General features: G+C 32.3%; 1 protein-coding gene across 2 annotated transcripts; it reads left to right on the top strand.

The window, feature by feature from the left end:
* The first annotated feature begins 898 nt into the window (after positions 1 to 898).
* Positions 899 to 13,374, top strand: LOC141671375 (uncharacterized). 2 transcript variants are annotated; one of them, XM_074477595.1, is made up of 14 exons: positions 899 to 998; positions 1,439 to 2,130; positions 4,866 to 4,947; positions 5,033 to 5,089; positions 7,264 to 7,319; positions 8,353 to 8,587; positions 9,911 to 9,997; positions 10,233 to 10,307; positions 11,139 to 11,222; positions 11,765 to 11,829; positions 11,909 to 12,110; positions 12,202 to 12,290; positions 12,676 to 12,790; positions 12,900 to 13,374. In XM_074477595.1, the coding sequence occupies exons 2-14, from the start codon at positions 1,439 to 1,441 to the stop codon at positions 12,939 to 12,941; spliced, it is 1,881 nt and encodes a 626-aa protein (XP_074333696.1). In that variant the 5' UTR covers positions 899 to 998; the 3' UTR covers positions 12,942 to 13,374. The 2 variants fall into 2 exon arrangements, with proteins under 2 accessions (XP_074333696.1, XP_074333697.1); XM_074477596.1 differs by lacking the exon at positions 899 to 998 and adding an exon at positions 1,087 to 1,234.
* Positions 13,375 to 23,593: the final 10,219 nt, after the last annotated feature.

Genomic DNA, 23,593 nt, shown 5'->3' on the forward strand with positions numbered 1-23,593 from the left:
TATCAGGAAAAATAAAACTATTTTACATAATTTCTCCCCTTTTAAAGCTGGGAGTAGGCATGGGTAAAGGCAGCTAGGTTCCGTGGCTTGTAATTTGTTGACAATACAACTACTGATGATAAGTGAGGTTATGATAAAAAAATCATCAATATATATACTCCACAAGCAAGTAGTCAGGTCAAACAAAGAATCTGCTGTCCCAGTTAAGAGCTAAACTAACAATCAAGCTTTCTTTTTCATTGAAAAATTCGACAGATTCGGAGGTGAATTATATATTTACTTAACCTGCATGCATCATATCTCATACAACATCACACTTTGACTTTTTTAAAGTTTTGAGACATTACTATTGTCAAATATTTGGACTGCATGGATATCTTTATTTTTTTTAAGTAAAATTAAAAGATAACAAAACATTCTAGAAATTATCATAAAATTGCCGTGTCGTTGAAATAATAGTATGTAATATTTTAATTGTTGATGCCAATACGAATGTACGTGGATCCATTGCCTCATGGCCAATCCAATAACATGATATGTGAAATTTTTTGTCATCAATTTAGAAATACTATCCAATTTCCTTTGAAAATAGGATGTACCAAAGATTACATCCAATTATTAATTTTATTAATTATTAATTACATTCAATTAACATGGAAAATTTAATTCTTAATTTTATCAAGTTACATAACCAATTTGTAGTTTTCTATTTCATATAAAACTTTAAAGTGTGATTTTGCAATGAAAATACGTTTTTTAAATGTGCCAAGTCAACCAATCCAATACATACATATTTAAAATAAAAGTCCAAGCCCGTTATTAAAAAAGGCCTGGCCTGGAGGGCTATTAAAAAGGTTCAAGGCCCAAACTGGCGGCTCAAATATAAGAAAGTGAACCACTCCATTTGATTCAATTTGTTTCGAGGTTGGAACACCCGCTAAACTCGTTTATTGACTCACTTTATTCGAGGCTCTTGGTTTTCAATCACTTTCTCTCAGGTAATAGTTTTGTTGTCATCGATTTGTAAATTAATTACATACATGTCTTTACATTTACATTACTAATTTATCCACTGTATGTATGTATCTATGAATTGCTCGGCTAAATTAGGTTTTCCAAATTTAAATTAACAATTCTCAGGACAGCTGTTGCAAGTAACGTGTGTGTAGTGTTTCCTGTAATTGAATTTAGTTCTGGTTACTTACTAGAGCATTGTCCTGGCCTCAAATTATATGTAGTTACTCTTTTCCGATTTCGTATTTACTGAATTGTTGCGTTTCTCATTTCGGTATATGTGTGTATCGTTGAGTGTTTTTGTTTATACGTATGAATGTGTTGGGGTATGTAGAGTAGAATCTGAGTGTTTGTGTTGTTTAATATTTTAGAAAACTTTGGTTTTTTCAGTTTAATAGAATTGGATGTTTTTGGAATTTCGTAGATGGATTTTGATGAGTACGAGTACTTAGAGAAGACTGTGGAAACTTTAGAACCTGTAAATCTGAAAGAGGAAGTGAATGGCGATGAAGAAACTGTTAAGTCTGGAGGGGGAGACGGTAGGCGTGGAGGAGGGGGAGACGGTAGGCGTGGTTCGAAGCACAAAAGTGAGAAGAATGATAGTGATACAAGTCATCGTTCGAAGCGGACAAAGACTGGGGAGGAGAAGGGTGATCGTGACAAAGCGAGGGGTCATCGGGACAGGGAGAGGGGTGATCGTGACAAGGAGAGGGATGACGGTGACAGGGAGAAGCGATCCTCACGCTATCGTTCGTCTTCAAGAGATGTAGAGAGAAGTGAGAGAAGAAAGAAAAGTAGTCGTGAACATAAAGATAGGGAAAAAGATACGGAAAAGGAGGAGAGAAATGGGAAGGACAAAGACAGACACAGGGACAGGGACCGGGGAAGAGTGAGAGAAGTAGATAAAGAGGAGAAGAGAGTGCGTGAAAGGGAAGATGATGAAGAGAAAGACAAGGGTAGTGGGAGAGAGCGGTCTCAACGGAGTAAAAGCCGCCTGGAAAGAGAAAAGGATGAGCCAGATAGAGAGAAGGATCAGAAGAGAGAGAGGAGTCGAGACAGGGAATTAAGAGAAAGAGAAATGGAGAAGAAATTAAAAGAACCAGATCCTGAGATTAGGTAATAATACCATATCATTTTTCTCCATGTTTCTATTTACTTTTTCAAATTTGAAAGTAGTTTAAATATTATTTCTATATTTCTGAGTTGTGAATGTTAATCGATAACAAATATTCTAATTGCAAAATCTGGAAATGAATTTATGTTGTTTTTAGGGAATAGTATAGTGTTACCCTGGAGGGGTGCTGGTGGAATTACATTAAGGGACGAGGGGCTGTGGCTCCTTTTATTGATTCCCATATTAGAAATGCTTTATTTTATTCCACTATCAGGTGTTTTGGTTCACTTGGTAAGTGCTTAATATGCTTGACAAGTTCAAATTTCAAACCTTCTTAAGTAACAATTTAATTTTAAATTTTTGTGGAAATCCTTAGAATAGTTGAAATGCTTTTACCACCAAACATTAAGTTTAGGCGTAACATTTGAACCATTATACAAAATGTATATTGTTAGGGTTTTATATGTCGGCCTTGCTTAATTATTTTAATTGGGTAGTATAGTTTCTAACTTCTAAGACTGGCGTCTCTAAGTATGTTTTTTTTTGGTGTAATTGTGTTTTACGTAAGAGTGATATTGTGGTACACTAGATCCGGTACAGTCTAAAATGTCAACAACTCTGCAGGTTGTCTTGTTAACTTTATTAACCTGCACCATCCTCTTTTGTTCTTGTGTTTTTTATGACCATCCTTTATAAAATGGATGTAGACTTGGGCTTTGTTTTTTTGTTTTTTATGTTCATTATTTTTTACAAGCCAGTTTTTTATACTAGGAATTAGGAAGCACTGTCCACTAATCAGAGGACTTAAGTTTTGCTGTTAAAATCTTCACTGGCTATATGATTACTCTGTTATATCTTCCAAGATGTTGCTGCAATATAACTATTTGTTACCCGCTTTAAGTCGGTCTCTGTTGACTTCACAGCATAATAAATTTCCCCTGTATTACTAATTCTAGAAATGAAATTCTTCCTATAGGTTATTTGAACCGAATTATGTGCATTATTTTCTGAATATAATTATTAAGTCTGAACTATTTGTCACAGTATATTTAGACCTAAAGCTCAATTGCTTGATTTCAAGCTTATGGTTGGATTTGTCAATCGGATGTATCTGTACATTTAAGGACATCCAAGTTACCAGTGTTATTTATGTATTTATTTTTGTGATATTTTCCCTTTTCGATTTTGTGGCCTCTTTGTGGTAAGATTGCTTAGCAGTTACTATACTGCCGTACTTGGATTTTCTACTTTATCTAGTTACTTTTAATAGTTCAAAAGATAACGAATATTGAACGTTAGATTGTGGAAAAATCGCAGATGCACTAGAGCAATCCTCAGATGGCCGTCCTGGCTTTTAGCTAGGCACAGGAACTCAGGTCACGGGCTTAAATAATCCTTCATAGACTCCATGGAATCAACTAAACAGCTTGTGTTGCAAGACTGGGTTTGCGTTTTTGAGGGGTCATATTGGTGTGGGGATGTCCTGCTATGATTTTTTTTATCCTCTCCCTCTCAGCATAGTTTCTTAATACTATTTATTCTGTTGCAGAAATGCTGGTGAGGGAGTTTTGGCTCTGATTTACAGAAGCTTTGCTTGTGGAAATTCAGTGTTCAGTTGACTACAAGATTATATTTCTTTTGCACCAGGAATTTTGTTATTAATTAGTACATATGTCTGAGCATCTCACGATGATGTACCCCTATATATATCACACAAAAAATTACCAATTTTTTTTTAATGAAAAATTCATCATTGAGTTTTGTGTGGATTTTTATTGCAACAAATCAGTGAGATACGACATAATGCTGTAATCTGTTGTCTAATATGGCCTTTGGACATTGGAGTAACTTTTGTGCTTTCTCCCATTGTGGGAACCCCTATAATTTTAGCACCTGGTTCCACCTTCATACTGTTTAAGCTTTACTGTTTCTTTTTCTCTAGGCTGTCAAACAGAATTTATCAATTTGATATATTTTAAAATAAATTAACGTAATCATCATAAATCTAAAAAGTTGAAGTAGGTTTTATATTTCAAAGTATTTCGTGCTTCAATCTTCAAGATGTCATAGGATATTAGTTTAGGATTCTATAAGCAATAGTTGTTTTACTACCAACATTCTTTCTTTCCCGGGGTGAAATAACAAATTGATATACCTTGAGCACAAATGCTGAACCCTTTTATTTATTTTAACTTGGACAGAATTGGTGAACTGGTTGTGGACATTTTTAAGGTCCCAGGCTAATCTTAGTCCACTACTTTTATTTTTGTGACTTTGTTAATATTGTTTATTATCAGTACTACTAGGCCGATGATACAATGGAAAATCCTTAGTTTAGCATTTTACCTGCTGGAAATAGTCATCCCCAGTGGATAAATGTTACTTTGGTCTCCATGTTGTTCCTTGTTACTTTCAAAGAGATGCTTCTAATTGAGTTGCTGCGTCACGCCTCTATTTTTCCAACTAACCCATATTTGCAGGACAGAAAAATGCTGTCATGCTCTTACACCCATATTAAAGATATAGTTGCCTTTCGAGATTTATCTGATTGTATTTCCATTGATTATTGTACATGTATCTATTTAGGGGACAGAAAAATTAATAGTTTATTGTTCACCTGGATAATACAGTAAATATTTTGAGATGTAGTTCTCTTGTTTCAGTTTCATGCTTAGTTTATGCTGAATACTTCTAGTCAAGCTAGGATAAATGGGTGTATTTGCAATTTGAACTGTAGGAAACATAAAGAGAAAAGGGAAGAAGTTGTTGAACCAGAGGTTGATCCCGAACGGGACCAGCGAACAGTATTTGCTTATCAGGTAACTACTTAATGCTTATTGAGTGTCTTTAGTGGTTTACTTATTAATGTGTGCTGACTCTAATTTATCTTGCTCAAAATCGAAGATATGTCTGAAGGCAGATGAGAGGGATGTCTATGAGTTCTTTTCCAGAGCTGGAAAGGTTACTTTCTTTCCTTTCAGCAAACATATTGTATATGTTTTGTAATAAATGATTTACTCAATTGTAAACAATTTCCTGTTCAATTTAGCAAAATAAAAATAAAAATTCCTGTTCAATCTAATTTCCTTTGTATTTTAGTAAAATAAATTTAGGTAGTTTATGTGTGTAGAATCATTTCCGAAGATCGAAACATAGTTACTCGAGTGATGAAATTGTAAAAGGACCCTGCTTCATTATAAATGTTTATTTACATATCTTCTTTTCTTTCAAAAAAACTAAGGAGTTTTAAAATGAAAAGATCATCTATTTAAGTTAATTACAAGTTTTGCTTGGCGAAATGTTAAGTGTCCACTCGCTCTCATGGCTTCAAACAACAACTGTAATATATGAAAGAAGTACCAGGCGACCTTTGACCCAGTAGTGTTCTAATTATGTGGGGTGTTTTGTAAGTTCAAGTCATCAAAATAACTATAAGAACTTGGTTTTTTCTGCAGAAAAATGTTTTAAACTTAGAAAGTCATCATTACATTCCAAGATCACAAAAACATAAAAATTGCTTTTATTTGACACAATATAAAAACTAAGAAATCAGCGTAACAGTCTATAAAAAGTAACAAGATTAAAAATTTTGGTAAACACAGATTGATCTAAAAAATTGAAAGAGAAAAGATTTATTGTTCTAGTAATTAGTTTAATTATATGTGAGCGTTAATTATACAAAACAAATGATATGCATCACATCTGATTGTTGTGGGTAAAAAGGAAGAAAATCATGAGGATTTAGGAATTTATTATTTTACAACATAGATTGGGAGAAACAAACATCAAGAATGGAAATACATGGTCCTTGAATGTGCATAAAGACGATAAACTATTTTTTAATAGAAAATATAGATCGCAATGTAGTGTTAGTGTATCAATGTTGTATTGCATATCATAGCAATACCTATTTGTAATTATAGTAGTTACAATTTAATGCAAATTTTTGGAGGTGATGAAATGTAAGTATAGTCTGCAAATTAATATGTAGCAGCTATACATTTAATACTATTATGAGCATTTTCCATAATTGTCATGGCGTAAAGGCGATGCTAGGTGAGAGTACACCGCCTAGGCGGTTAGGCGCTCCCTAGGCGACCATTAGACAGATTACACTTTTAGCTATATATATTGGCCCTTTATCATTTACATATACCTAGATGTTATTATACGATAGAATAACTATAGTTATATTACTGAATTATTGTAAGCAAATTACAGACACATGCATATGATATGTTTATGTGCATCAGTGCGTGTGTGTGTTTGTAAAGATTTAAAGAATAATAACTTAATAGAATAATTTTGAAGCAATTCTTTGGCAGTAGATGATTAGTTCTCCTTTTTTCTTATTAGATTGTTGTAGATGAGGTTTTACGGGTGAGTTTTGATGCACATAATGTTTACAACACAATATATATTCTTTATAACTCAGATATGGATGGATCGAGTCAAAAATATATTGGGCTGGGTTGAACTGATACTAGCCGAAAGTAAGACGGAATTAGGCGGACTTAGTCGGACCTAGGTGTCGCCTAACCCCTAAAAACTAAGGCAGGTCGAATGCCTATCCATTTTTTGCAGCCTAGTCGCCTCCTTAACAACAATGGTATTCTCATTATGTAATGAGTATGTAATCACATAAAAATGATGTAATATAGTAATTAATATATAAATATATAGGCCTAGAGTATGTAAAGTTACATGATAAGAAATAAAAGTTAAGCTTACTAATGATTAATGACTAATATAGTAATATGTGTTTATAGTAACTTCAAGGTATTAAAGTTTAAAATTCAGACAATCGGTACAGACCACCTTTTCTGCATGAAATTGCAATGTATAATTATTAAATCGTGTCATGTTTATTTATACGTTGGTTTTGCATTGCTCAGAGGAATGAAGGTTTGATCATGTGTTATAGTTCTAATTAAAATTATCTATTATCTCTGCACAATAGCTCATCTTTTTTTCTCGATGGAAACATTCTAAGTGCTTATGATGGAGATGCAAGAAATTGTGTTGATGCAGCTCTACCCTTACATATAATTCTGCCGCCAACTTTTATTTTTTAAGAAATTGGCCTGAATGGGCCATTTCTCAGTACGTCTAATTATGTTTTGTTTTTGTATCAGGTTCGAGATGTACGCCTTATAATGGACCGCAGTTCAAGACGTTCAAAAGGAGTCGGGTAATTTTAATGTGTGCAGTAATTTTGATGGTTAAATATGAATACCCATTGCTGTAGTAGAGTAGGATAGGTGTTGGTATTCTAAAAGGTCAAATCTCATTAGCAACCCACCATCTGGCAGGCAAAAAGATCCTATAAACTAGACTGGACTAGGTCATTGTTTCACAATCTTTACTTGTTTGCCTGGTTCTAGGTTCTTTATCATAGCAGATACTTCGACCGTGTTGAAGATAGTTCAAATTTGATTTGGGTATTTGTTTGAATTAATTTTAAATTATTAATATTGTTACCTTGTGATTAGTAGGATAAGTAGAAGTAAATTAGGATACTTGATTCTATAAACATTTACTTATCATTCTACCCTATACATAGGCTTGATACTTGCATTTCTATATATGAAATGCATATGCGGAATGTATATATATATATTAACACCGTTGTTCTCCATTTTCTTTTACTCTTTTCATCAATAGAAAACTAAAAGACAGAATTAATTGAGAAGGTGTAGAATGATACAAAGAAAATAAATGAGAACACTTTTCAAGTAAAGGTGAAAATGAATTGTTTGTGGTCTTCCTTGTGAACTCTTTTCCATGTGTCTGCATTAAAATGCAAAATTATTTGATATCCTCCCTCCAAAAAGAAATTTTAAAATAGTGATAGGAAACAGTGTTTTACATGAATAGAAGTTGATAAATCAACTGTAATATATATTTTTTAAATAACTTTAAATTTCTGTAATATTTGGAAATGAAATGATTGGAGTCAGCCTTCAAGTGTATATCTTAATAAGTTCATCCGTGTGTCTCTGTACAGTTATATTGAATTTTAAAATTATTTGATATCCCCCCTCCAAAAAGAAATTTTAAAATACTGATAGGAAACAGTGTTTTACATGAATAGAAGTTGATAAATCAACTGTAATATATATTTTTTAAATAACTTTAAATTTCTGTAATATTTGGAAATGAAATTATTGAAGTCAGCCTTCAAGTGTATATCTTAATAAGTTCATCCGTGTGTCTCTCTACAGTTATATTGAGTTTTACGATGCAATGTCCGTTCCCATGGCAATAGCACTCTCTGGTCAGACACTTCTCAGTCAATCAGTGATGGTTAAACCATCAGAAGCTGAAAAAAATCTTGTGCAGTCTACTACATCTGCAGCTGGCGGTCTGGGTGGGGGAATAGTTCCATATTCAGGGGGAGCTAGAAGGTTGTATATTGGTAATTTGCACAACAACATAAGAGAAGATCAACTTCGCCAGGTATGATATGAGTTTGAAAAGGAAATACATAAACTGCAGCTGGCAGGGAAGCAGAAATTGGCGTAATAAAGTAATGTGAATTTTTTATGATGATATAGGGATAGAAACCTCTAAAGCTTTGTAAATCTATACACCTGAAGTATTAGAATTGGGTTTTGGGTATTTTCTGTCACCAAGAGCGAAACGGCCGAAACCCATGCTTTATTTACTTAAAAACTAAAAATGGTAAACTTTATTTTCTGATAACAGTAGTTGTTTTTAAACTGTACCAGCTCAAAACTTGAATATCTTCCTGGTAATTTATCTGTTCTATTATTTCCTTTTATTTTGTTTTCTGGAAGAGGGGGGGGGGGATTCATTATTCAATGTAGTCCATTTTATTAAATTTTTTACTGGTTACCCTATATTTCCCCAAGCTTTTGCCTTGTCTTTACCCATGTCCTCTCAATTTTATGTATACTGCACTGCTTTTTTGACCTAGTTAGGTTATAATTTTTGTTGTACACAAGAACAATTTTTGGTTTTGAGCCCTATCCGGCAAACCTTTTTTTAAGTTATTAAATGTATATGAATACTTGGGGTATCCTTTCTTGATAGTCCAAGGGAATGGTTATGTATAATTAAATTGCATTTGTAATTATATGATAATACTTGTATTTTCTTGGGAAACTTGTTAAAGAATCAGGTTTTCTGTACATCTGTATGACATAAAGAAATGAAGGATACTAGAAAATGTCAACATCATTACATACCGGCGTCAAGAATTTATTGGCTATGTGTGCAAGAATCATTCAACATTTACAAGTTTACTTAGATACTGGTTTGAGTGGCTTAGTAACACATGCTTTTAACAAATGCCTACAAATACTTACTATGTAATTTGTGTTGATGCTGGTACGAAAAAGTTAAGGGACAATGGAATTTTTTAAATTTATAATAAAATCTAGTATTTGTTTAAGTTGGTATATTTATTTGAATTTCACACTTCATACACTAAATTTCTATATAGGCTAAGATTTATATAACTGTTTTAGCTTTGGAACCATTGTTCTGCACTTTTTGTTTGTATAGTTCTGTAAAATTTTAAATGTGGAGAATAATGGTTCTAAGTGTTCTCCTGTTCTCTATGCCCAGGCGTTTAATTGGCATCCCATATGTCAGTTTCCTTTTAACTTGCTGGAGCAACATGTTTATTATTTCCATTGTTCCTTGTGAATATGTTTGCTTTCGAGATACATATTGCAGTTCTAACCTTCATCTTCTTGCCTGTTCTGTTCCAGTCGGACATAACTTGATAAACATCTCATTTTTTTTTGTATTCAGGTTTTTGAATCATTTGGCAGTGTTGAAATGGTGCAGTTGCCTCTTGACCAGGTGACTGGGCATTGCAAAGGTTATGGTTTTGTTCAGGTGAGTATTATTGATTTCATGCTTGGTGACTGGAGGGATCCTGTTATTCTTTTACATTGTGTTGTTCAAGTTGCAAGGCAGAATAACAGTTTCGTTTTTAGGATTACACTATATCAGAGATGTTAACAGCTGTCCTTACGTGAACAGAGTGCAATCTGTACTAGTACAATTACCTATTAATTTAGAGATGTCTTTTACATTTGGATCTGATTTTATGTCTGTGGCTTTACTGCAGTTCGCACGTCTTGAAGATGCTAGAGCTGCAGAAAGTTTAAATGGACAACTGGAAATTGCAGGTCGAACAATAAAGGTGATTCCAGTATAAATTTCTGTACATACATGTATTCAAGTTTGTGGAAATATGTAGGATCTCAAATTTCATGTCTTTCTGTTGCTGTGAGATGAGTGTCATATACCAAGACGGAAACATTCCTCAGAAACTGACTTTTTCTACAAAAAAACAAATGCCTTAATACGAAGACACAGTTTTCTTTGTCAGCATATGCTCTTAATTAACTTTTGCTAACAAAATTATAATAGTTTAACTGGTTTGAAGTAATGGCTCCCGAGATGTGTATTTTTGAGATTGATGCCTGGTAAAATGAAAGGAGGAAGTGGGAAGGTCTATATTAAAAAATTTCTTACCTGCAAGTTAAAAAAACGCAACTAGCTAAAACTGTGTCATCTTGGATAATTTTCTTTTATCAGGATAAGCAGTAAGCATCCAGCAAATTGATCTAATTGGTTGACTTAAATATGGCGTTATTTGTCTCCAGAAAGCAACGACCTGGAAAGGCAGTTTCAAGTCTCAAGTGTAAAATTGTTTTTTCTTAAGAAAACTATTCCCCTAAATAAAATACATTTAACATAAGATCGTTGGATGTGAAATCTTAACCTGCATATTTGGGATCTTTGTTCCTCGGGGAAGTTTCGATCTGATATTAAAAGATTGGTCAATGTTTTATTGTATGTACATGTACAATTTTTCTAATTATCCTGGAACATTTCCAGTAAAATGTGCTTCTAGAATGTATATTTGTGTACATAATATCCGTTACTGAAGGGCGTTGATGGTCAGTGATAATCTTCAATCTCCTACTTTTTATAATTTCTTGTAAGTTTATGTTATTTTCATGTGTAGGTGTCTGCAATTACTGATCAAGCTGGCATGCAAAATGTCGGGGCTAATCCTGGCGACTTTGATGATGATGAAGGCGGTGGCTTGGTGGGTCTCTATCTTTATGTTTTTGAATGAATCGAACACTACTAGTGCGATGTGAAAGCATTATCTTGTTTGTCAGCTTTGTATATGTTTTCACGTGCTGCAATTATTTCTTAAAAATGTCATGTGCTGAACAGTGGACATTACTATTAGTTCAATGATTTCAGTATGCTGACACCTCAATATCATCTATTAACGAGTTTTATAAACTTCTGTTCATACAGAACTCTTTTTAGGGTCTCTTGATTTCTGTCACTTCATTGTTAAATATGACCCGGAGAAAATAATCAACTTATGTAAGAGTATGAGTTTTATCACTTGTTTTGTAGTTGTTTCTCAAGTTCAATGAACTTCCGTACTATGGTATGCAATCTTGTTATTCTTCATATGTTCCATCATGGTTTATGCCTTTATGGTCTTACCCTATACAGTATGTATTTTTAAGGTATTCTACACTATATCTAAAATATAAGGTATTGTTTTAAGTGTTAGTCATATGCCATTAGTCACGACCAATGCTGACTTTTTATTTCCTTCTGTTTTAGTCCCTGAATGCACACTCTCGTGCAATTCTTATGCAGAAGTTGGATCGCAGTGGGACTACCTCAAGGTTTGGAGTGGAATCTACATGACTATTGGTTATTATTAGTATTATTTCTTGTTTATTAAGTTTTCTTACAATGTTGCAGTGTAACAAGTATATTGGGAAATCCTGGTGTTACCCTTGGCTTATCACAGCCAGAAAAATCGCTACTTGGCACTGCCTCGACAGTTTCTTCCCTCGTCAATCCCAGTCTTTCAGTTCCTACAGTCACTGTTCCCTCTTTTGATGTTCTCGGTGTGCCTAGTGAATGTCTATTATTGAAGAACATGTTTGATCCAAACTCAGAGGTTGTTACAGAACAAATTTTTAATATTTCCCTATATGTTTCTAGTGTATTTCTTTCACAGGTTTTTATAGTAATGATGGAACTCTTTGCAGTCAGAACCAGATTTTGATCTGGATATAAAAGAAGACGTTCAGGAAGAAAGTTCAAAATATGGCACACTCAAGCATATATATGTGGACAAGTAAGCTTCCTTGTTGCTCCCCTCATATTGTATCCTATCTTTTGGGGTAAACAGTAGTTATGAGTTATGACTTGTGTGCTGTTTTCCGGGGAACATAAAAATATAGGCACACTTCTTAAGTACTTGTTATATGGTCTTTCAACTTTGCTACAATTAGTATATAATTTCGGACTCGCCACCAGGAAAAAAATGTAGAAAAGTGTCCATGCATTATCAGAAGTAAAATAAACTGTAGTTACTTGGCAAGAAAAGAACAGTGAAGTTAAGCTTAGCGTATTTTTTGTTTTAAAATTTATATCCAAATTTTGAAATCTTACCACCGACTGAATATTACAAGTAAAATTGCTCCAGCTCTTTTTTATAATATTTCCTGTTGCAATTACAGGAATACTGCAGGATTTGTATACTTGCGATTTGATAATACTCAAGCTGCAGTAAGTGCTCAGCGTGCTCTTCATGGAAGATGGTTTGCTGGGAAGATGATCACAGCAACATTCTTGGTAATTTAACGTTCTTTTAGCTGTCACCAATTTAATATATTTGTGCTTGCATTATTTTTTTGTCAAATAAATAAATAAATAAAATAACCTGAATTTGATTATCTTGCAGTTGCCCCAGAACTACGAATCCAGATTCCCCGAGAGCAGATAGTAAAGGAAGCACTTGTTTATCTAAATTTACTGTGTCTACAAGAATCTTGCAATATCTATGAATGCAACAGAGAACCACTTATTAGGATACTCGGAGAAGTGAAGCCTGGAAAGCTTCATGTCAGTAAAAGGAAATTTTGGTTCATTAATATATGTGTTTGTACTTTGTAGATATATTTGAAAATTAGTAAATTTGGAAACTGCCCGGCAACATGGTTCACTATAGAAATATGCAAATTAGCTATTGGTTGATGTTCCAATTTTGTTTGTCAAATCTGCGGTGATGTAAATGGTTTTGTAGCTTTGTGAATTCAAATTCTGTGCACACCCAGTTCCGTTGTATACTTAAAGCTGCGCTAAAGTCGGTGACATTCTTATTTCCCAAGTACCAAGTTTGAAATAGCATCTTCATTTTCAGATTAGTATTTTTTTCAGTGATCAAAGTGTCCTTGTATATTTCCCGTGCAGAACTGCATGGAAGGATTTGGTCTTTGGAGAATATTAGTGCAAAGCGTATGCAACGCCTTAAATTTACTAGAAAATTGGGGGGGGGGGATTAAAATAGCGGATTTAGCACCAGCCTATACATAAATTAAAATAGCAGTTCGAGGATTGCAAACATAGATTAATAGTCACCGATTGTGACTGACATATCACTAGTGGTCATGACAGAAGCGGTAGACAAATGTGATTGCCATAGTTTAGTTGATGCAACTCCTATAATTTCCTTGATAATTCAATTGCACCATACCTTGGGAACCCCTCGCCAAGTGGATTTTATTTTGGAATGCATTCTCTGTGCTGCATCAATCTTCCCCATGTAAATTTATTGACATATTAAAGTATTTAGTAACATGTTATTTATATCATTCGACTTTCATAAAAAACCTTGCTTTTGTTGTGATCATATGAAGTCCTACAACTTATTGGAGTTTTGAATCTGTCATGTATGTATTTTTTGCTAGTATATTGTTGGAGAGACTAAGCAATTATTCCTTGTACCAATCAAGTGAATCTAGTACACATTTTTAGAGGTGTTAGTTCGTATAACACATATGCATATATATGTGACTATATACTATCGGCGTAGCAATATATAATTTGATTTGCCAAAAAATATTTTTTGTGTTGTATCGATAAAATTTCATGTAATACACGTGCATGATGATTAAACATGATTATATTATTATCTATTTTGTAAGTAAGTATTTGGTGCTCATAATATGTCATAAATAATTGTATTAAAATTCAAACAGTTTTAAAAAATATTATGTTTTGCAAGTGTACTCTAAAATTAGCGAGTGATATTTTTTTATCAGCTACTTAAACCATAATTAATATGATACATGTTACTAAAAAATTTGATGTAATTTAATCATGTTTATATTAATAAATATCCGAGATATCTAATTCTTAATTAAATTAATCACTTTTTAAATGATATATATTATTAAAAATAATATATGTATACATATATATGTAAGTGTGTGTATATATATAGCTATTAATTACAAAATATTTAATATGCATTAATGAATATTAGCTATTAATGAATATTAAATACGAAATAATAAATATGATAAGGATTAAACTTGTAATTTTATATTGAATAAATTGTCTCACCCAACCCCTCATTTGTTCTATTATATATATAATAGATTTACGAAAATAGTATGCATCGGTTCCATTTTTACGCCATCAAAAATTAATGCTCAACAAGTCCATAATTGGTGGAACCTACACAAATATATCAAATTTTCATTAATTTTATGAATTAACAGCTCTAATCTCATGCAAAACAAGGTTCTTTTATATATATATATATTATTTATAATTTATATTTATTTAAAATCTTGAAATTGATAATATAAATATTTTATATTAATATATATTTGAAATAATTCGAAAGTTAAATTTTTTATTAATTAATATACTTTTAGTTATTATAATTAATGTTGTTGGTGGTAACAAACCCTTGATTTTTTTATAGTACTTTTAAATTATTCATATTTTTGTATTATATTTAATATAATTTATTTGATGAGTAGGAATTGATGAATTGATGGAATTTGCGGATGCATAAAAGCTAAAAAAAGTTAATTTGTCGTGAATAGTAACTAATTCTATTGATTGAATTGAAGAATTGATACTCTTAACGGATGCATATATATGTTCCGTGAATGCCAACTAAAATTTCACATCTTTTTTAATCAAAATTCTTAGAAATTGATACATAAATTGATTTGATCAATTGTCTTTCAGTTGAAATTAGGAGAAATCTATGGGCCTGTTTGGCCATTTACTTATAAGTTACTTATCTGATTTAAGTCCTTAATTACATATCGAGAAGTATTTGTCGACCCAATCTATAAGTCGAATTTATAATTTATAAGCTGATAAGTTGAATGTTAGTAACTACGTACTTTTTCTCAACTTATTTTAATTTTCACATTTTTATTAACATTAGTTTTAAAATACATATTTTAAATGTTAATTCAATTTAAAATTCACGAATTAGCTAATTAAATTGAAAAATTATTTATTTTAGCTTATTTAATAAAAAAAATTTATGACTTATAAGTAAAATTATCCAAACATTCATGTAACTTATAAGTATTATCTATTTATCACTTATAAGTCACTTAATTAATTTAAATTATAAACTACTTATTTTAAGATTTTCAAAACGTGTACTATATAAATTTCTAACCGATTTCTAAAATTAACTAAAATGACTTGAACAAGCCACATTTTTTCAATTTTTGGAGCTACTCACAGTCTCACACACAGGATAGTGAATGTACATAATTAGTTATATGTATAATGTATGGCCAAATCCGCAAAGTCCATAGACCATGGTACTATATGGAATATAATAATTGCCAATACAAGTAGCAGGTCACTTTTCTGATCAAACAATGAAAACTTGCATACCCTAAGAACGAAATTATTGTTCATATTTTGTTTCAATTTTGTGATAGACACAAAAATAGTTAAAACTTTGAATATACAATAACGTGGATCGTGTTTGTTCCGATTAGAGCTGGTCAAATGGGCGGCTTTGAACCGCTAATTCGGGACCGGTTCGTACGGAAACCGTAAAAAATTTGGACCGAATCGTACCGGTTCAAACCCGCCCAGCTCGCTAAATTAGGTGAATCGAATACGATTACTAATTTCAGAACCCGGAACCGCACGAGCCCGCACGAGCCGCACGGACCAGGCAACTCGCACAGCCCGCACGAGCCCGCACAGCCCGCCCGCAGGTGTTCCTCACGCGCCAACATCTTCCTGCTCTGCTCTGTTTTCTGTCATGTCTATGAACTGTGTCTGTGATTCTGTGAATTACAACGTTAACCTATAAGTTAACGTTACAATCCACCTCTAAGGCTCCAACGACACTCTGATTTCCTTATAAATATATACATACAAAAAACACTTTTATTCACAGTTTCTTCAACCTCAATTTATGTTTCTCTCAATCTCAATTTCTCTGACCTCCAACTTTTTTCTCCTTTCTCCATCTACATTCTACATTCATACATACATCCATAATCATACATTAAAATTTACACTTCACAAACATAACCCCGTCGAATATAAAATTCGAATCCCCATTCGCAATTTTCAATTCAACAACAAAAATTCGAATATAAAATAAAGGTAACAAAAATAGACGAACAGAAAAATGGAGCAGGGAAGAGGGAGCATTTCTTCTCAAGGTTCACCCCGTCGGCTTCGATGCTCTCGCCTCGACCCGGATCCACGTTTAATACCGAAGAAGGTATGTTATTTTCCTGTCGATTTTAACAAAAAATTATGGGTTTCTGCTTCTGTAGTTCCGTGATGTTAGATTTTGTGTGTTTTTGATTTTGTGTGTTACATTTTGGGCTTCTGGATTCTGTTTCTATTCTATAGATTAGGTATCTCCTTCTGTTTTTTGGTTAACTGAATCTGAATTCAACTACTTTTATAAGTTTTGTTCTCTATATATTAGGAATTTAGGATAAATGTTATGTACTTGTTTATTCGTTTATTATAATATATTGTTTATTCGTTTTGTAAATTCATTTTTTTAATTGATGATTGTAAATTCCTTTACTAATTTTATTCGTTTTTAAATTTCTGTAGTGCTACGAGTTCGAGACAATCATCGCATGTGTGGACATATTTTTCGAAAGAAGCTATGTCGGATAATCCGAATAGATTTAAAGTACATTGTTTGATTTGTGTACAAAATGGTAGACCACAACCACCATTTAGTTATGCTCGAGGGACCGACACGGGAACACTAAGCCGACATTTGGAGAATATTCACTCTATTACGAAGGCGAGTCACGAAAGCGGAGAAGCACGAAGAGGTCCACAACAATCACAACTCGGTGGTTTTATGACATCAACGGGAGGTGGAGGTATGCTTTTTTCCTATAGTAGAGATAGAATGATAGAAAGTTTTGCTACTTTTGTTACACTAGACGAGTTACCATTTTCTCACGGTGAGAGTGATAATTTATAATATATAATGAAAACTACGATAAATCCGGCATTTAAAAAAATTCCTAGAAACACACTAAACGACACACAATAACACAATATCATTGCGCTAGAGCACAATTAATTGAATTTTTTCGAGAATTTGATGGTATGGTTTCGTTAACTAGTGATTGTTGGAGTTCGAGTCAAGGTGAGCTTTATATATGTGTTACCGTTCATTGGATTGGTGTCGATTACATGTTACAAAAATGAATTATTGCATTTGATGTTATGGACGAATTATTACAAAAACGGTTATAATATTATGTCTAGAATTTTAGATACAATTAAAGAATTTAATTTGTTTAACAAGATATTCACAACTTCCTTAGATAATGCTGATAATAACAACAAATATATTAATTATATTAGGACCGAAATTCCTTTAGTTTTAGATGAAGTATTTTTACACATTAGATGCTGTGCTCACATAGTTAACTTAACGGCTCAAGTAGGAATTCAACAAATAACTAATTTATTAGAACCTATTAGGAAGGTAATTAAGTATCTATGTTTGGCGCGTAAATATAGGTCTAGGTACAAGAAATTGTGTAAAGAAAATGGACTAAGGCCGAAAAAATGGGGTATCGATTGTCCTACAAGATGGAGTTCGACATATAAATTACTTGTTGAAGCAATTAAATATAAACCCATTATTACCATCTTATATAATGACGATCCAATTCACCAATACAAAGGAGGAATTATTACCGAGGAAGATTGGGAATTAGCATCTACTGTACGTGACATACTTTATTGTTTTGTGCATGCTACTAAAGTTTTTTCTTATGTTTATGAACCAAATGTACACCATTATATCATTGAATGTGTTAGTATTGTTACTACTTTAAAGGAATACGAAGAAAATGATGATTTTAGTGATATTATTAAGGATATGAAAATTAAATGGATTGAATACTTTACCGAATTTCCGTATATTTATGGTATTGCATGTCTTCTTGATCCCGGTGTTAGGAAGGAAGGTTTAGAAAATATGTTAGAACATTATTATGCAGTGTTAGGAGTTTCATATAATCATGTTTTATATGTAAATAATTGTTTAAATTTGTTGTTTCGTCTTATAGATATGTATGCTCCAAAAACTCAAAGTACTATACCACCAAAGAGTAGTAATACTTCTAGTAGGTTTAGTAGTGCCATTTCATCTATACTAAATAAAAAACAAAAATGTAGAATTTCTGAGTCATCTACCGTACCTTCTTCTACCACTAGTATGGTTCACGAATTTTTTTCATATAGTTATGAGTTAAATGATGATTTTGATATACTAACATGGTGGAAGAATCATGAGTTACAATTTCCGGTTTTAGCAAAAATAGCAAAGGATATTTTAGTTGTCCCGAATTCTACAATTGCGTCCGAGTCCGCTTTTAGTGCAGGCAGATTAGTGTTAGATGAGAAGCGATCCAGTCTTGCGCCAGACGTTGTAAAGATTTTAGTTTGCAAAAAAGATTGAGATCAAGCCGATAAAAGACAACAAGGAAGAAAAGAAGACTCTGACGATGACGACGAGCCATGGATGACAATGGATACTTCATCCGAATCGGGAACCTCAACTAGCGAACAACTTTAGATCAAATATTTAATGTAATTTTTTTAAAGTTTTAATATCATTTGATTTGTAATTTTTTAATGTTTGATGCAGTTTGTTCCGTTTTTTTAGAGAGGAGTCCTCTCACATCATTTGTAATTTTTTAAATTAATAAAATTTATAAGAGGTACTGTTCTCTTTTTAACCAAAAATTTAAAATAATAAAATTAATTGATTACAATTATAATATTTCGAATAAATTATGTGACATAATAGAAAATAGTGTTACATTTTATTAATAATATTTTAATAAACATTGATATACTAATTTCGAATTTTATATAGTAAAAAATATTTATTATACATCTTCAATACATGAATTTAAAATTAGAATACAATTCGAATATTAGAATACAATTAAAATTATGTGACATAATAAAAATATTTATTATACATCTTCAAACATTGATATAGTGTAGCAACAGAGGGTGACGTGGTTAAACACACAACACAACTACACAAGTGCTACATATTTTAAACACACACTGACAAATTGACACACATGTGACATGAGCACATGACTGAGTACATGACACAAGTACACAAACACAACACAAGAAGGAAAAGGACAGGCTGTATCTGTTCAACCCGCCAGCCCGCGTGCCAGCCCGCGTGCCAGCCCGTGAACCGCCTGCACGCTGTGCCGAATCCGGGTTACCGTCTGTCAGCTCAAACACAGCCTGACCCGATTCGCTCGCCTTCTAGTGTCGGTTCAGTGTTCATATTTTTCGGTCTCAACTCGTTACAAATCCGGCCCGGCCCGCACGACCCGCACGGATGGCCACCTCCAGTTCCAATTATATAATCTCCATCATGCATGCGATGCTTCCCTCTTACTTCGCTATAATAATTACTACTATTCAGGAAAATCTCACTTTCAAATGTGACTCCAAGTAACTGTTTATGTTTTCTGGTCGTATTGTCATCTTCGCTACTGTACTTGCTTGCTTATTTACTTCTTAAGTGTTATAAAATTTCTTCCGATTTTTTAAATCATATTACAATCACTTTATCAAACTTCCGGGACTTTAAATCTTCGACATCAATTAGCTCAAATAAGTTAAATAATCCTTATCAATGAGATGGTTGATTAGAGTTTGAGTTGATATGTGATCCCATAGGATTCATTTAGATTTGACAGCTCGTTCTTAAGATTAAGTGATCGTCCAAAAGGCGAATTGATCGCCATCACAATAGATTTAGGATACTGATGAAAACTTCATAATTTGTTGACAAATATTTTATATAGTTCAAATGTATTAAATTGAATATTAAAATTTGGTTATAAATGACTGACTTAACAATTTTGAATAATATAATTGATAAGATTCATATGAAAATAGGGATACACTATTTTTCAATAATTTACCGGCAATATTATACGTGCTTTTTGAGATTCATTCATTATTTCTAGTATTATTCTATTTCAAATATATCACTTGCTGATATATCCAAATTATCTGCGAATATTCGGATTTAATAAATGTCTTTTTTTTTATTTAATAACCCAATCTTTATAAGTAAGGCAATAATATTATATTTACGGGGAGTCTTCGGTGAGTCTAGTCTAAAATTATCTAATTATAAATGTAAAAGTATTATTGAATCTTTGACCTTGAATCTTGGTCCAAGACTTGTATAATTTTAACTTTTTTAATAATAATAAAAAATCTCTCCGGTGAATATAAATTAAAAATGATAAATTTACGAAAAAAATTGAAAATATATTTGAAACCAGTGTGCACATCGGCTGAATTGAGTGATCACCCGATGATATGAAAGCGCAATATTACACGCACGCGTGTTTCTATATGGTTCATTAGTACCGCATTAGATATGTTACAAAAAGTTGGATAAAGTGAATAAAGGACATGACCCTCTTCTCTTATCTCATTGATTTGATGGACTCCAAACCTCAGAATGCTTCCATCTAATTAATTGACTTTCTCATTGTTCTTTCACCAACTCTTAAGATCACTTTTGCCATCATGTATAGATGTCATATACCATTTTTGCTGCTCAAGAAATTATATTCTTTTCATGAATGTTATCCAGCGTCGTTAAGATTTAAAACCCCCACTCTCTAGATAAATCAGAGAATTGGTGAATGTAGGTTATGCTCGCCTATTTTGCTTATGACGGCAGAATAAGAATATAATTTAGAGGGGATCAAATTATGATGTTCAGGCATATCGATTCAAATAATATTATTTTTTTTAAAAAAAATATATTAAAATTTTAATAAGTTTTGGTTGTTGCCGGAAACAGGCTCTTCCAGTATCCGGAATTTCCCTCCAGCTCGTGTATGAATAAGTTTATATTTAATATTATATGATAAAATATATATTAAGAAGTGGTAAAGTTAAAAGCCCATTTACGGAATTATCATCGGCTACAAATAGACGTACAACTACAAGTTATGTAATGAAAATTCGCAGCAGAAATTTAATATCTGCATTGATTTTAATTTTTGTTAGTTTGCCGTTGTTCAAGTACAATGCATGTAATAATAATGGGATATTGGTAGGGTTTTAATCATTGAATATAAATAACTACTTGCATGGTATTTCTTAGGATTAGCGACACTGAATGCACAAAACCTAGCTAACATTTTTTCTAAATTTCCAATAAAAATACAAAGATCTGAAATCCAAGGTAGTGATGGACTTTTATGTCTTATCTTATTAATTAAATTTTAAATCAGTCGGATATCGCAGTGTCTAATCAAAGTTTGTTAAGAACTTACTATCATCATCTTGTGACATGTTGGAAAACAACAGTGCGGCCACAGGTTACATGCAACTGTATTGTACTCTCTGTCTATGTAATATTTGAAAACCTCCCTGAGACAGAGATTTTGAAATTCATTATGGTGTTATATATTTTCGTATATTATCGGATCAATGTCCTGAATTAAAAAAAACAGTGAATGTTAGAGAGGTGTTAATTGTCAGAAACTTATAAATCCTGGTTGTACATATATGTAAACACAGGGATGCACGTACAGCTAGATAGCAACTACTCGATAATGAGTGCATGGGAATGACTGCTACATCTTAACCACCGATGGTTCAAGTTTGACGGATAATGTTTTTCAACCTGAAGCCTGCAGTGGGTTCCTGTTTCTTAATTTTTCTTCAATATTGCATTTATTCTAGCTGGCTGTTGCAATAATGCAATAATGCAGAATGCGAGACTCCACTCGACCCACATATTTATTTAATTTAGTTTTGACAAACAATATAAGATTGTACTACATAATCTCGCTTCTTATATATAGCAGCTTCGTCATTATATGTAAATTTATATATGTATTTTATGAAGTAGGACGATTGCCCATGCATTGAACTGAAATTAGAACCATCTATTCTCCCCTTTCTTTGGGACTGTTGGAGGGTCTACTTTGAAAATTTATATTGTCTTATTGCAGTTGATGGTGAAATATTTGAATATTTGATACATAATATGCATGAAGAAGAAAAACCATGTACCAGTTAAAGCCTGCCTGTATAGGAACCGATTTCATGGATATATTTTATTTATTTACTGGGACATTCACATACATACACCACAGGTGGTATCTATGGATAAAGGTATGTAGAATATTATTATATTAACATAATTATAATATTTTAATGTAATTAACTTTGTTAATATATGACAAAAAGAATTTGTCAGTTGGTTTGATATCTTTCTTCTCATTTTCATGATCATATGTCATCTAAGTTCTCGCAAGTTTTTAGTGTCAAATTTGTATTTATTATCATTTTTTTTAAAAATATTTCGAAGCATAATTATCAGGAAAAATAAAACTATTTTACATAATTTCTCCCCTTTTAAAGCTGGGAGTAGGCATGGGTAAAGGCAGCTAGGTTCCGTGGCTTGTAATTTGTTGACAATACAACTACTGATGATAAGTGAGGTTATGATAAAAAAATCATCAATATATATACTCCACAAGCAAGTAGTCAGGTCAAACAAAGAATCTGCTGTCCCAGTTAAGAGCTAAACTAACAATCAAGCTTTCTTTTTCATTGAAAAATTCGACAGATTCGGAGGTGAATTATATATTTACTTAACCTGCATGCATCATATCTCATACAACATCACACTTTGACTTTTTTAAAGTTTTGAGACATTACTATTGTCAAATATTTGGACTGCATGGATATCTTTATTTTTTTTAAGTAAAATTAAAAGATAACAAAACATTCTAGAAATTATCATAAAATTGCCGTGTCGTTGAAATAATAGTATGTAATATTTTAATTGTTGATGCCAATACGAATGTACGTGGATCCATTGCCTCATGGCCAATCCAATAACATGATATGTGAAATTTTTTGTCATCAATTTAGAAATACTATCCAATTTCCTTTGAAAATAGGATGTACCAAAGATTACATCCAATTATTAATTTTATTAATTATTAATTACATTCAATTAACATGGAAAATTTAATTCTTAATTTTATCAAGTTACATAACCAATTTGTAGTTTTCTATTTC

The sequence above is a fragment of the Apium graveolens genome, chromosome 7, assembly GCF_009905375.1.
Source record: "Apium graveolens cultivar Ventura chromosome 7, ASM990537v1, whole genome shotgun sequence".
NCBI classification, from domain to species: domain Eukaryota; kingdom Viridiplantae; phylum Streptophyta; class Magnoliopsida; order Apiales; family Apiaceae; genus Apium; species Apium graveolens.